At 33.1% G+C, this 13,826-nt stretch overlaps 1 protein-coding gene across 3 annotated transcripts; it reads left to right on the forward strand.

Annotated features, from left to right (window-relative positions):
- Window positions 1-5,780: 5,780 nt before the first annotated feature.
- LOC111400391 (UDP-D-apiose/UDP-D-xylose synthase 2-like) lies at window positions 5,781-10,339 on the forward strand. 3 transcript variants are annotated; one of them, XM_023027814.1, is made up of 9 exons: window positions 5,781-6,233; window positions 6,757-6,849; window positions 6,947-7,054; window positions 8,903-9,017; window positions 9,115-9,208; window positions 9,301-9,402; window positions 9,482-9,574; window positions 9,656-9,791; window positions 9,902-10,248. In XM_023027814.1, the coding sequence occupies exons 5-9, from the start codon at window positions 9,140-9,142 to the stop codon at window positions 10,012-10,014; spliced, it is 513 nt and encodes a 170-aa protein (XP_022883582.1). In that variant the 5' UTR covers window positions 5,781-6,233; window positions 6,757-6,849; window positions 6,947-7,054; window positions 8,903-9,017; window positions 9,115-9,139; the 3' UTR covers window positions 10,015-10,248. The 3 variants fall into 3 exon arrangements, with proteins under 3 accessions (XP_022883582.1, XP_022883576.1, XP_022883587.1); XM_023027808.1 differs by having other exon boundaries at window positions 8,903-9,208; window positions 9,902-10,339; XM_023027819.1 differs by lacking the exons at window positions 5,781-6,233; window positions 6,757-6,849; window positions 6,947-7,054 and having other exon boundaries at window positions 7,061-9,017.
- The last annotated feature ends 3,487 nt before the right edge of the window (window positions 10,340-13,826 follow it).

A 13,826-nucleotide genomic window follows, 5' to 3' on the forward strand; every position in this document is an offset into this window, starting at 1 on the left:
GTCATAGAACTCAAAAATCAAGTTGATGTTATTACAACACAACTAAAAGATATATTGTCTGAGACAGATATACCAAAGAGCTCAGAAATGAGTTTTCCAAGCCAATACCAAACAGGGATGGCTGGAAGCATTAGTGGACCCAGACGTGACAACATACCAACTGATAATAAAGGAGATTCCATTTCAGTATCATCAACAAAAAAAGTTATGATACATGGAGATAAAAGAGATACCAAAACAATCAGCACCATAGACCAAGAAGATAAAATCTCTTTAGATCCAAAAAAAGAAAACTATGTCGAAATAGTCAAAATTGCTTATGAAATAAAAATGAGTGATTCATATTCCATCTCTTCGAGAAATAATGTTTATGAGGAAACCCTTCATTTATAAAAATTATGGCAAACTATGAATTCATGGATTTGATATATCTAGAAAAAGATTTGATTGAAATTTAGAAGTTTGATGACATATTCATAAAAGAAGTATCTAGATTTGCCAAGGGACGGAAAATATATTTGAAATTCTATTCAATAAGTCCAGAATATAATTAAATTGTTTACTATCTAGTTGAACACATAATCTCAATTGGATATATTGCAGCCAATTTCCAAATAGATGTTACAAAAAATAATAGAAAAGTTCCGACAGTGACAAAATCATGGATCAGACATAGGAGAATACTAGGAATTAAAGTCATCTACAACATTGTCAAAAATTTGTTTGATAAATAATTTTCATGCTTGTGCCAATATAAAAATTGGATGCTGGTATCCAATGGAAGATATGGGAAATCGGAAATTTTAAAGGACTATATTACAAGATTCGATATACATCAATTTTTAAAATGTCCTACCACTATAAAAGAATCCTGCCAGTTAAGGGAGTGCCCCAACTATATGTGAAGAAATAAAGGAAGAGGACAATAATAAAGCACATTTGATAAAGGTGTATAGAGAACAATAATACAGTTGCATATGAAGACATTGAAGAAAATGAGCAATAATAGAAAAAAGATGCTATTTGGATAAAAAGTTTAAGCAGCACGTAAAGATGTAGGCCCAATGAGGAAAATAATAGAGAGACAAGTGTACCTTTACTGATGTACTCAATGATATAATAGAATCTCATAAACTTGTATAAATAGAGACATTGTCATAGATAGAGGACATCTCATCTTATCTTGAAATCTCGAGTTGTAAGCAATAGTTACTCTTAAAACCATTTCTAGTTTGAAAAACCAATTTTTCTAAAAATCCTTTTATACTAAATAGAAGTCTTGTATAAATAGAAATAAAACTCCAATATTTTGATATCAATATGAGTTTCTAAATCTTTATTCCCATAGATTATTGAAGGGTTTAATAAAAAAATTTCTAATTATTTTAGCAAAAAGAAAGTGTTTCTTTAACAGAAATCTAGAATTTTATTCTTTAGAAGTTGATACAATGAGAGCAAGTAGTTGAAATAATAACAATTCCGTGGAGGCTCCTGCCGTTGAAGGAAGCAATTTACAGATTCAGAGCTTGAAGGTCACTCGGTTCTAAAAATAAAAGTCTCGATCAAATATAAGGTAAAACTATTAAACTTTTACTAAAATTAGAATGAATCTTTTTAAGGTCTTAAAGAATCGTAGGGATTAATCGATGATTATTTGTATGAATAAATGTTAGGATATACAACTGAAGGATTAGATAATCTATTAGAAAGAATGTTAGAAAAAATAAAGAATATTATTTCTCAATTAAAAAATATAAATTTATCATTTGAAGAATATAATATTTTAATTAGAAAATATGAAATATATGTTGCAGATTATTCTTATTTATTAGATCATAGAATGAATTTATATTCAAATATTCTAAATAGAAGATAAAATGTTTAAAAGATTATGATATATGTTGCAATATATGAAGAATCATTTCATTAAGGGTCATATAGACCTTTCAATAAAAAGGAATAGTGATATGCTAAACAGAAAAATCTCCCAAAAAATTAACATATTTACGTTTTTTTTTTTTTTCTAAACCAAACTAAATTGTTCAATGTTATCCAAGACACATACAATTCGAGGTTTGCAAATGCTTAATTCACAAAATAACAACAAACCCATTTTTGAGTTTGAAGTAATGCCCCCGTCGAGTTTGACAAAACAAAATAGTGCTAAAGTACGCAATGTTAATATGTCTATGAGAGCTTCTGAATTTAGATTCAGCTCCTTACGACATCTATTTTATCTTTACCATGGCTTCTAGAGCCTATTGGCTTGAAGAGAAAGCTTTTTAAACATTACTTTTTTTTTTTTATTTATTATGACGAGGGAACCTGCAGTTACTATCATTCGGGTGCGCACTGGGTAAACACTCGAGCTAACATTACTCCTTTTACTTATATGACACTTAGGCCATGTTGGTACTCGTTTCTTGATACTCATTTTTCCTAATTATATATTTTATTAATTTTTAAAAAAAATTACTAAAATCTAGGCCTCGTTTGATTCACATTATTTGAAAAAAAATACATTTTTAAATAGTAATTATACATCATTTTAATCACACATTTTTCAATAAAATAATATTATACGTAAATTCGAAATCTTTTAACCACGCATTTTTCATCAATACACTATTTAAAATACATTTTTTTTCAAAATAACGTGGCTCAAACAATGGCTAAATTTTGCTCTAATCAAAGAGGGGCTTATTTTGAATAGTGCCAAATAGCACAAGTGATGTTGAACATCAGTTTAGGTGTTAACATATAGTAAGTTTTATTTAATAGATCATAATTCTTTATATTTAATTGAACTTGTAATCTAATGCAGTATTGCTAACCCCTGAAATAATGTAAAACACCAATATGCTGAATCGCATTAGTCGCTTATTTTAGCAATATACTAGCCATTAAAAAAATCTACAGGTCCTATCGATAAATAAACTATACACTTTATAGATATAGTTCCTATTTGTTTATCACTCTTCAAAAATTCTTTTCTTCTAAAATTTATTTTCAGTCGCATATTATCCTAATACAAATATTTTACACATAAACTCAAAGCCATTATTTGACAACTATTAAAACAAAACTATTTTTTTTTCAAACTCATTTTCAGCGATATATTTTCACAATAAAATATTTTGCATATAAATATAAAGTTTTATTGCTTTTTAACCACAAATTATAAAAAAATTCACTATTCCGAAATTAGTTTTTCCCAAAAAATCTCATTTTAATGGTTGTCAAACATGAGCTCCTGTTTGTCTACAATTCTTCAAAAATTTTCACAATAAAAATTTTACTCAGAGATTAAAATTTTTACTTATTTTGTTTACCATACATCCATTAAAAAAAAAATTACTATTGAAAAACTCATTTTTAACGGGGGAATAAATATAGCCCCCGTTTGGTACCCATTTTTTTTCAAAATACATTTTTTTCTTATTTTTCAACCACACACTTCCCATCAAATTACTATTCTAAAATGCATTTTTACATAAAAATGCACCTCAAACACCCCATAAATATAAATTGCGTGCCAGTGAGAGAATTTAAGGGGTGTAAATCCACATGAGCCCTAAGGATGGCTCATTGGTCAATGCCAATCATTTTACAGCGCGTGCTCGTGAGTTATTGCATTAATTTTTCATTTTTTTTTTCAAATTCCAAATTTCCAACCGGGCAATCGTTGTATCCTTCAAACAGATATATATTGGAAAATTAAAAAGTTAATTATACAATTAATAAAAAAAAAGATCTTAATTTAGGACATACAAAAATGGCAGAGGAAGCCAATAATTTGTTCCAAATATTCAATTTCACAATTTTATTTATTATGTCACTAGTCAAAATTAACTAATTGGAAAGAAATTAATAGCCTTTTTGGTATTGGTTATGAAAATTGATTTTTGAATCGTTAGTTTGAAATGTGGGTTCTACCTACGACTGAAGAGATAAAAAATGACGGATGACTATGGTAAGTAACGGTCAAAAAAATTAATTTTTTGGCTTGAAAATTCAGAGCTAAAAAAATTAGAACCAAACGGAGGCTAAAAGTTAAAATTTAAATGTTTAAGGGATTGTTCCATTCACACATTTTTAACATTTTCACTATATTTCTTGTCATGAATGATTTTTCTTTTCATTGACCCTACAATATTTGTCATTAGTTTAAATCAATTGATTAGAACAAAATTAAAAGTTAAAATTTTAACTGTTTTAGGGATAGTTTCCATTGACACATATTTCACATTTTCTCTATATTTTCGCATTGTGAATGATATTTCATTCTGGGAAAATTGCAACCAATGTATCATACATTTCGCTTATTAGCATAATTTACACAAATCTTTCATTTGTGCCACTTGCGGTACCAAACATTTCAAAAATTATCACTTGAAGTCCAACTTAATGAAAGCTATTAATTCATCTGTTACTTGACCAAAAGTCAACGATTTAACCAAATTTTGACTAGTTTTAAAAGGTTAAAATGGTAAATTTAGATTTTCTATAATAAAACAATGAAAATAAAAAATCCACCCCACCCCACCCCTAAAAGAAAAAACCAAAACCCATCCACTTCTCAGACATCGCCACCCACCACACCGTCACCATCCATTTGGTTATAGAAGCTCTTGAAAAGGGGGAAAATGGAAAAAAAAACACCATTGAAATTTTTAACACTCTAGAAACTCTCCGGTTCTAAACCCATTTTCACTACCTTCTAGCTGAATTGCCCAAACCTTTAATTGGTTTTGGATTCAAGAGTCAATATTCTCTGATTTTAGGTCCATTTTCCCCACATTCTCCAGTTGAATCGCCAAAATCTCATGTTGATTTCGGAATAAAGACTCAAAATCTCACGCTGATATAGGTTAGATGCACCCACAATAAATTTCATCCCAATCGAACCTTCACGTTACCATCCCCATCTAACTGCCACCTTCGCCATCGCCTTTCCTCACCATCAACATCTTCATTCAATATTACTACGACCTACACCACAACAATGGCAAAATCTCAAAAACAAATCTGATTAGTTTCGAAATCCAGATCCAAAACACAAATATAACAACTTGTAACTGAGAAAAAAAAGTAGAGTAAACGAACCACATGGGAAAGCCGCCACTCCTCAAGATTAGTCAGACAAAACTTGGATACCTGAGTTATAAAAAAAATGCAGAGTAAATCATAGAAAGAAATTGAAAATAAAGTTCTCTAATCACAGTTTAGGGCGTTTGATTTTGAGGAGTCGTTGAGAGCTTTAACTGAGGTATTGGTGAAGGGAAGACGATGGTGGTAGTTGGCATAGGTGGCGACGGTGATCGACAGTCAAAAGGCGGTGGCAATCCACAACCTAGTTGCGATGGCGATAATTTTGAGCCAAAGAAGAAATGGTTTGGGCGGGTAGGTGGATTGTTTGTTTTTATTTATTATTTAATTTTTTAATTTCTATATGAAAATGTAAATTTACCCATTTACCCTCTAACACATTAGTCAACATTTGGTCAGACCATGGACTTATGGTCAACTAATGGTCAAATTAACGGAAACCATCCATTTGGACTTCAGTTGAGAATTTTTGAAAGATTTGGTACCATGGATGACACAAATAAAAGATTTGGGCAAAGCCTGCTAATAAGCGAAAGATTTGGTACCTTGGCTGCAATTTCCCTTTCTTTTTCATTGACCCTACAATATTTAGCACAATGTATTTCAAAATGCAACGTGGCAGCAAATATAACGAGTATGAAAAGAATTCTTTAGTTACGCAAGTAGTGATAAGATGTGTGAAAATGCTTGCAGTAAGGCCATAGACTTTGAGAAACTCTCCTCCCTCCATTTGCAACCTTTAAATACATCCATTCTTCACCTCTAAATTCCATAATTGAATCACAAGGGCACCGAATATACACGTAAATCTGTATCTATCAAAGAAATTAGTGTGAAGTTCAAAAATGGTGATTGGAAGAGTAGATCTGGAAAGGAATCCAATAAAACCGATTACTATTTGCATGATTGGCGCTGGCGGCTTCATTGGCTCACACCTCTGCGAGAAGCTCATGAGCGACAAACCGCACAAGGTACTCGCTGTTAACGTATATAATGATAAGATCAAGCACCTGTTGGAGCCTTCTGGCTCGGGAGAGCTCCCTTGGGTCGATCGTATCTAGTTCCACGTACTCAACATCAAGAACGATTCTCGCCTCGAAGGTCTCATCAAGATGGCAGATCTTGTAATCCTCCGACTCTTTGATTGTTTTCTTGAATAAAATTATGCATTTATATTTTCTTACTGCATGAAATTTCGAATCCAGATATGAGGTACTGTGGCTTTATTTGCAATTTATCGTGCAATTATTTATTTTTCGTCGGCTTTGTTTCACATTGTAGTAATTTTTATCCTTCGAAATTTCGAACTTCCGCATTGAATTTTGATTTTCGTAATTGAATTTTACTTGATCGGACTTTTGCAAGTGTCTAGAACTTTAGTGGAACCTCTAGGTCTTAATTTTGTACTCTGTTATGACCTATAGTTTGCTGTTGCACCTAAAGTGTTCTTTGTTCTGTTTTTACTATCATTTTCATACGAAATATTCACTTTATATATTTTATATTGAACTTTGGAATTGCTTTTTGCTGTGAATTTTTTATTCTTTTGAAGATGTATTAGCGTGTTTTTTAAGCTTCATATCTTTCATGGACTGTCGATGAAGAGTCTGACTGGGATGTGAATCTTATATATTTCTTGTGATGTAGACAATAAATCTTGCTGCGATTTGCACGCCAGCAGATTATAACACACGTCCTTTGGATATTATCTACAGCAACTTCATTGATGCTCTCCCAGTGGTATATCTTTACTCTTTGATGGAAATATTCGATAAAATCTTGGTTAGCGCTCACTTTTGAATTGATGTATGATGTAGTATTGGTTTTGTGGATTTAGGTGAAGTACTGTTCGAAAAATAGTAAGCGTCTCATACACTTTTCCACTTGTGAAGCGTATGGGAAAACAATTGGTTGCTTCTTGCCAAAAGATAGTCCATTGAGGCAGGTTAGTTTTTGCTTTCCTTTTTCTTTCTCTTGTTTGACAAAGCTTACCTGTGCGAAGTCCAGATCTGTGCTTCTCTTGATCATTATTTTTGTATTTTTGTTACACTCTTAGATTTTTTTACATTTTCTTTTTTGACTTCCTTGTCTAGTCACTGTGTCATGTTTCCCACTTGAATCCCAGGTTGGAAGTATGGGATTCTTTTGTGTGGTTTATATAGGCTTGAGTTCTCCAACGTGGCTAGATTTTGGACTTTGACTATTCTAAGTTCTATGACAATGGTATCAAAGTTTAAGCCGTTGATGTTGGAGAATCCAAAAGCCTATTCAAACCGTAGAGGTTGGAAAACCCAAAAGCTAGTTATTAAGGTTGGATAACTGTCAGGGCCACTGAAATGAGTACTCGACTATAAACTTCAGAGCGCCATGGGCTTAGCCGAGGTAGATGGCCCGGAGTTTATACAAACCACACAAAGGAAGTCCATACTTTCGATGTGGGATCCAGGTGCTGATACACCTTAATGAGAACCATGACAAATCATCAGGCTTCTGACTCGACGTCCACATCGAGTAGGAAGCCATACACTTTAAGTGTTAACTTAGCCAAAAGACACAATTCCTGCTTTGATACCATTGTCATAGAACCTGGAAGTGGCAGGCCCCGAAAAGTAGCCATTAAGGTTGGAGAACTAAGCATATATAAATCACACAAAAGAAGCCCTTTCTTTCAATGTTGGATTTAGGTGTTTGTACACTCCAATGGGAACCATGACATATTGTAAAAGAAATTAATCGAATTTGCAAAGGACTTGTTCTCGAGAGAATTTTACTACGTGTATATCTGTTCCATGTTCAGCAGGCCTTCCCACGAACAAATATATTACAAAAAGAAGACTGTTTCTTCTCTTGTTTCTTTTCTGGGTGATAAATTGGTTAAATGTATTTAATTTAAGTGGTAACAATGAGCTTTTAGGGATACTGACGTATTTGAGATTATTTTTGATTATTATGAACATCATTTCCGCCATTTATGGAAAACTTTCGAGGTTAGTACATATCTTGAGTTTCATGTTTTATTATTATTGTTATTATTATCATCATCTTCATTATCATCATCATCTCAAGTTCTTACTCTACATATCTAAGTGAAAGTACAACGTGATATATGTTCTAATTAATTAAAAATAGCTCTGCGATTTGAAGATTCCATGCTTCATATATTTAACTATACTAATGCGATAATTTCAAATAGTAATCTTTGCTTATTTCTGTTCATTGAACTAATAAAACTTATTAATAACTCAGAATGATTGGAATTTATATGAGATTGAGAGGGAAATTTGATGATTCATCCATAGAAAAGTGTGAAATGAACAATAAAATCGAAGTTGCGTACTTGTGTCCACACCAATTTGAGCGTTGCACCATCTTTCTTTGTTTACATATTTCTTTTGCTTGTTTTCTGCACACTACATTCACAATATGTTTTTCCCCTGTTTATTCAGAACCGCCCCCGTGTTAGTTTCCTCTACTTCTGCGAGATGTCCTTAAAATACTTGTTTTACTTGGATTTTGGAACTATGGTATCTAGGTGCGATTGAAAGTTTTCTCTGTTGATAAACTGTCCTGTAACTGAAATTTTTGGTATTGTCTCTTTTGGTTATATTTTTACAATGAAATGTGGATATAAACATTATGGTTCATAGTCATTGATTTTTCATTGAGGACTTTGAATGTTAAGTGTACAAATCGGAGCACAAAATTGCCTACTATTTTGGAGTTGTCAGCAAAGGAGTCTGAAATATTTAATCTATCATCGTTGAAAATCTTCTGAATCATTACTTGTCATCAGGATCCTGCATATTATGTTCTTTCCGAAGACGCCTCCCCTTGCATTTTTGGTCCAGTTGAGAAACAGAGATGGTCATACGCGTGTGCGAAGCAATTGATTGAGAGATTGATTTACGGTAAGGGAACTTAAGTTCATACATGCATTATTAATTCCTCATTTAATTATTCCATAGCCGAGGGTGCTGAGAATGGTCTTGAGTTTACCATTGTGAGGCCTTTCAACTGGATTGGTCCCCGAATGGATTTCATACCCGAAATTGATGGTCCCAATGAAGGTGTTCCAAGAGTTCTTGCCTGCTTTAGCAATGTGAGTTGATATTTCGCTTACAGAATTAAAATTCATGTCCAATGATTCCACACATCTAATTTTCTTTTGGGCATTCATCTTTTGTCGTTCAGAATCTCCTAAGGCGCGAACCACTTAAGCTTGTAGATGGTGGCCAATCACAGAGAACCTTTATTTATATAAAGGATGCCATTGAAGCTGTTCTATTGATGATTGTAAGTCAAGTTTTACCCTTATTATTTCTGCTTGACTTTAGCATGTGGAATTGGTAGTTGACCTCGAGATTTTACTTAGGAAAATCCAGCCAAGGCTAATGGGCAAATTTTCAATGTGGGCAACCCTAACAATGAAGTTACTGTGCGGCAACTTGCTGAAATGATGGCACAGGTGATTTGCTCTTATTGATGATCCGAAAATATTCTCTATATGTATTTTCTCAACATAACTTTTGTTCTTGCATGCTCATAGGTTTACTCAAAGGTTAGTGGAGAATCATCACTAGAAACACCTACCATCGATGTTAGTTCCAAAGAATTTTATAGTAAAGGATACGATGATAGTGACAAGAGAATTCCGGACATGACTATTATTAACAGACAACTTGGTAATAACTTGTTTTTAAAAACATAGAATTGCTTGAGAACGTTTGCAAAATTCTTATACTCAAAGTAGCAAAATTCTTAGACTCAAAGTTCAATATCATGATATTGCCAGGATGGAATCCAAATACATCACTTTGGGACTTGCTCGAATCCACTCTTACTTACCAACACAAAACATATGCTGAAGCTATCGAGAAGGCCATTTCAAAGTTTGTTGCTAGCTAACAAAAAGTAATGTTGGGTTCCCTTACTGTAGTCTGAAACTTTGGTGCGCCTTTCAAATCTTTATGAGGATCTCGTAGCTATCTTTCATATGCTTCCTTCTCGTATATGTGGTATCACTAGCTAGCAGCGTACAGTTGCAGGAATCTTGTATGTCTAATATCTTTTACTAAGCAACACTCTGATGGGGGTATACTTTGTTGTATTTTACAAGACAGCCTCTTTTCTTCGGAATTTTGTTACTGGTGACGTTATGCTTAGTTTACCTGTGAGGGAATCTGTTGTATTATTTTGTTCAAAATTTTAAGCTCTGAATCTTTATAATTTATCAACTTGTTAGGCTTTGTTAATCCGTAAATTAAATTCACAAAAACTATAATTTACTTTAATATTAATCAAGTAGTGTATTCAATTTTGATTCAATTGAATAATTATACTTAAATTTATTATATAATTACACTTTTACTTGATTGTAAATTACGTAATTATAATTTACTCTAGTATTAATCAAATAGTATACTTTAGTTTTGGTTCAATAGGGTAATGACGCCTTTCTGTCCGTCACCTAAATTGATGAAATTCGATGAAGTGGTAGTTTCTTCATTTATTTCATAGAATTGTACATTTTATCCCACTTCCACTCCCACCCAACTAAACACCATGCCACCGCCATCGCCATCGCCACCGCCACCGCCACGATTTGTGACCATAACCAGTACCACACCACCATTGTCACCTCTACACCACCACCAGATCAATCTTTGCACTGCCACAAAACCCTAATAACACCAAAACATGGAAACCAACGCTCCAACTACTCCAACAACACCAAATAAAAAAAAAAAAAAAAAAAAAAAAAAAAAAAAAAAAAAACACCACCACCGATAGCCGCCGGTTGTGCTGTAGGCAACACCACATGCACCACCACAAAACCCCAACAAGAACCAAAACATGAAAATTGAAGAATCAGACATTAAAGAAGGATCTAGAATATAATTAGATAATTTTGCTTCCACCGCCATACTAGAATGCTTTGGATAAAGAAAGGCGGCAATCACATTGAATCCTCTGCCTATATATATGTTTTGTTGTATGTGTAGTTAAATGTGTGAAGTGAAGAGAGAAGAGAAATAGAGGGCAACAGAGAGAGAGAGAGAGAGAGAGAGAGAGAGAGAGAGAGAGAGCGCAGTGATAGAGTGGAAGAGAGATTATTGTGAGTGTTCAATTTTTAAATAATATAAGTGAGATTAGTGATCTTGGTGTGTATCAAAAATTGTATAAATTTCATTTCATAAATAAAGTTATATTTTTAATTTGTGAGTTCAAATTCAACAATTTGGTGTCAGAACGAGACGGTTGAGGATGAATTTCCAAGCTTCTTGAGATCGTGCACAAAGTGAGGTTGTGAAACTTTATTAAAGCTTGCTTAATTACGAAGAGGTAAATCAAATCACGATGGACGACCTAAAAGTGTTAGGCAGAATGAGAAAGCTTGATAATTAGATACCTCATGACAAACTTGCATGGAATCATATCTTCAAGGGCAAGACCTGTGGAAAATTGTTCGCAGGATTGACATGACACTGCTAGAGCTTTAAAAAAGTGGAGAATTAAAATGGGCAAGACTTTGTTCGTTATAAAAACAACAATCGAAGAAGAATTATTGGAACACATAAGAGACAAAACTAAGGAAGCATGTGACACTTTAACCTACTGTTCTAGAAGAAAAATGATTTAAGATTGCAGCTTCTGAAGAACGAGTTTCTCTCAATCACTCAAGGAGAATTGAGGATAAGTCAATATTTTAATAAAGTTAAATCTTTCTGTCGTGAAATTTCAGAGTTAGATACTTCAAGTAAGATTTTGGAGTCTTGAATGAGAAGAATAATTATATATGGATTGAGACTCGAATTTAGAAGTTTCATTGCCGCAATACAAGGTTGCCCAAAGCAACTTTCATTAGTTAATCTTGAAAATTTGTTGGCCGACCAAAAAGCATTAACCAGACAAATGTTAGAGACTATTGGTTTAAAAAAGAGCCAGCATAAGGCAATATAATAACCTCCAACAAGCAAGACAAATTCAATAGTGAAGAAGAATGGGATGCTGAAGCATTTGTAATTGTAATTGAACAAGCTCGAGAAAAGAAAATAAATTTCAGTATAAAGGACGAATTAGCGTTGGTGGTAATCTTGCCTGATCAATTGGATTGTGAAGATGATTGGATCGATGACCCAAGATGCGACATCGTGCCTAATGAAGAGTCCTCTTGGTGGACTCCAAAAAAGGAGGAACTACCAGACTCAAAAGAAGTGTTTGAAGTATATGCTTGGCAGACACCTTAGAGGTGCAACTAACATCAAAAGAGTTAAGACCAAGTCAACAAAAAGAGATTGAGGTACGTATAAATTTACAATGACAAATAAAGAAGTCGAATAGACATGAGAAATTAAATATCAATTATCTTAATCTGAAAATCAATAAAGATGAAATCATAGAAGAGCAAGATATATTTGAAACAGCAAATGCTTTAAACGAAAGACTAATAGCTTCAAAACTTGTAGAGTTTGAGGCGAAGTTGGGCGTAACAAAAAAGAAAAGAATTAAAATGAAAAGGAGAATTGAAGAATCATCACTGACTTTTTAGATTTTTCATAGATGTAGGCATTAGAGAAGGATCTAGAATATAATTAGATAAATTTGCCTCCACCGCCATACTAGAATTCTTCGGAGGAAGGCGACAATTACATTGAATCCTCTGCCTATATATATGTGTTGTATGTGTAATTAAGTGTGTGAAGTGACGAGAGAGAAGAAACAGAGAGTGAAAGAGGGAATTAGTACAACAATGGTGAGGAATAGAGAAATTATTGTAAGTGCTCCATTTTTAAATAAAATAAGTGAGGTTAATAAGCTTGGTGTGTATAAAAAATTGTATATATTGCATTTCATAAATAAAGTTATATTTTTAGTTGGCGAGTTCAAATTCAACAAAAGGAATAAAAAAACGAATATTATCAATCATGTTGCAGCGACACTGCACAAAGAAGGCACTGCACTGTGTGAGGTCACCACACGCAGTGACATTTGACACCATTGCGTACGACTTCTCTACTATAAGCGACACTATGAGCGTTGCTGTGCAACGTGCTCACAGCAAAGTACCGCTGCACAACGGCTCTCAGAGGTAGTTGCTGTGAGCGTTGTGTCGTTGCTCACAGTGACGAGCCCCGCTCTTATCTCCGACAACGGTAGTCATCCGTGTGTGAAAAGAGGGTAGCGAGAGATGGGAGCGAAAAAGAGAAGGGAGGGAAAGAAGAGGGAAAAAATAATTTAAGATTTGAATGAGAAGGATGAGGGTAGAGTGTGAGTATATAAATTAATTTATTAATATTATTATTAATATTGAAATTTAAAATTAATACCCATTTTTTGTATAAGTAAACTTATAAATTTTATTTTTGAATTTCAATCTTTAAATATGTAATTTTAACTTTCTTTTGTGAAAAACTACACCATTGATGTCCTTTAACTACCAAATTAATCCACGGCACCGTAGAGGGACATGAAGGGTTACTGCCCTCACAACTTTTAAATTTCCTTTCCCTAAATTTATCAAGCACTATTTAAAAAGATTACGATGTATAAACAATACATATGTATTTAGTTTCTCTAATATTTTTTGCTCTTTATAAAATGTCCAACTTCATCATCGTTCCAATTTTTTTCAAAAGAGCAAACTGTATTTTAAACTATAATTAAAACTATATAACGAGTTTTCATGTGAAACCAATTTAAACATTTGATAAAACGTT

This window comes from Olea europaea, chromosome 1 (assembly GCF_002742605.1).
Source record: "Olea europaea var. sylvestris chromosome 1, O_europaea_v1, whole genome shotgun sequence".
Classification (NCBI taxonomy): Eukaryota; Viridiplantae; Streptophyta; class Magnoliopsida; order Lamiales; family Oleaceae; genus Olea; species Olea europaea.

Excerpts from the sequence above, each read along its gene's own strand:
- LOC111400391 (XM_023027808.1), top strand. The coding sequence starts at position 9,140 with ATGGATTTCATACCCGAAATTGATGGTCCCAATGAAGGTGTTCCAAGA. Across the intron at positions 9,403-9,481 it reads AAGCTGTTCTATTGATGATT|GAAAATCCAGCCAAGGCTAA; the intron begins GTAAGTCAAGTT and ends GATTTTACTTAG. Across the intron at positions 9,575-9,655 it reads TTGCTGAAATGATGGCACAG|GTTTACTCAAAGGTTAGTGG; the intron begins GTGATTTGCTCT and ends GCATGCTCATAG.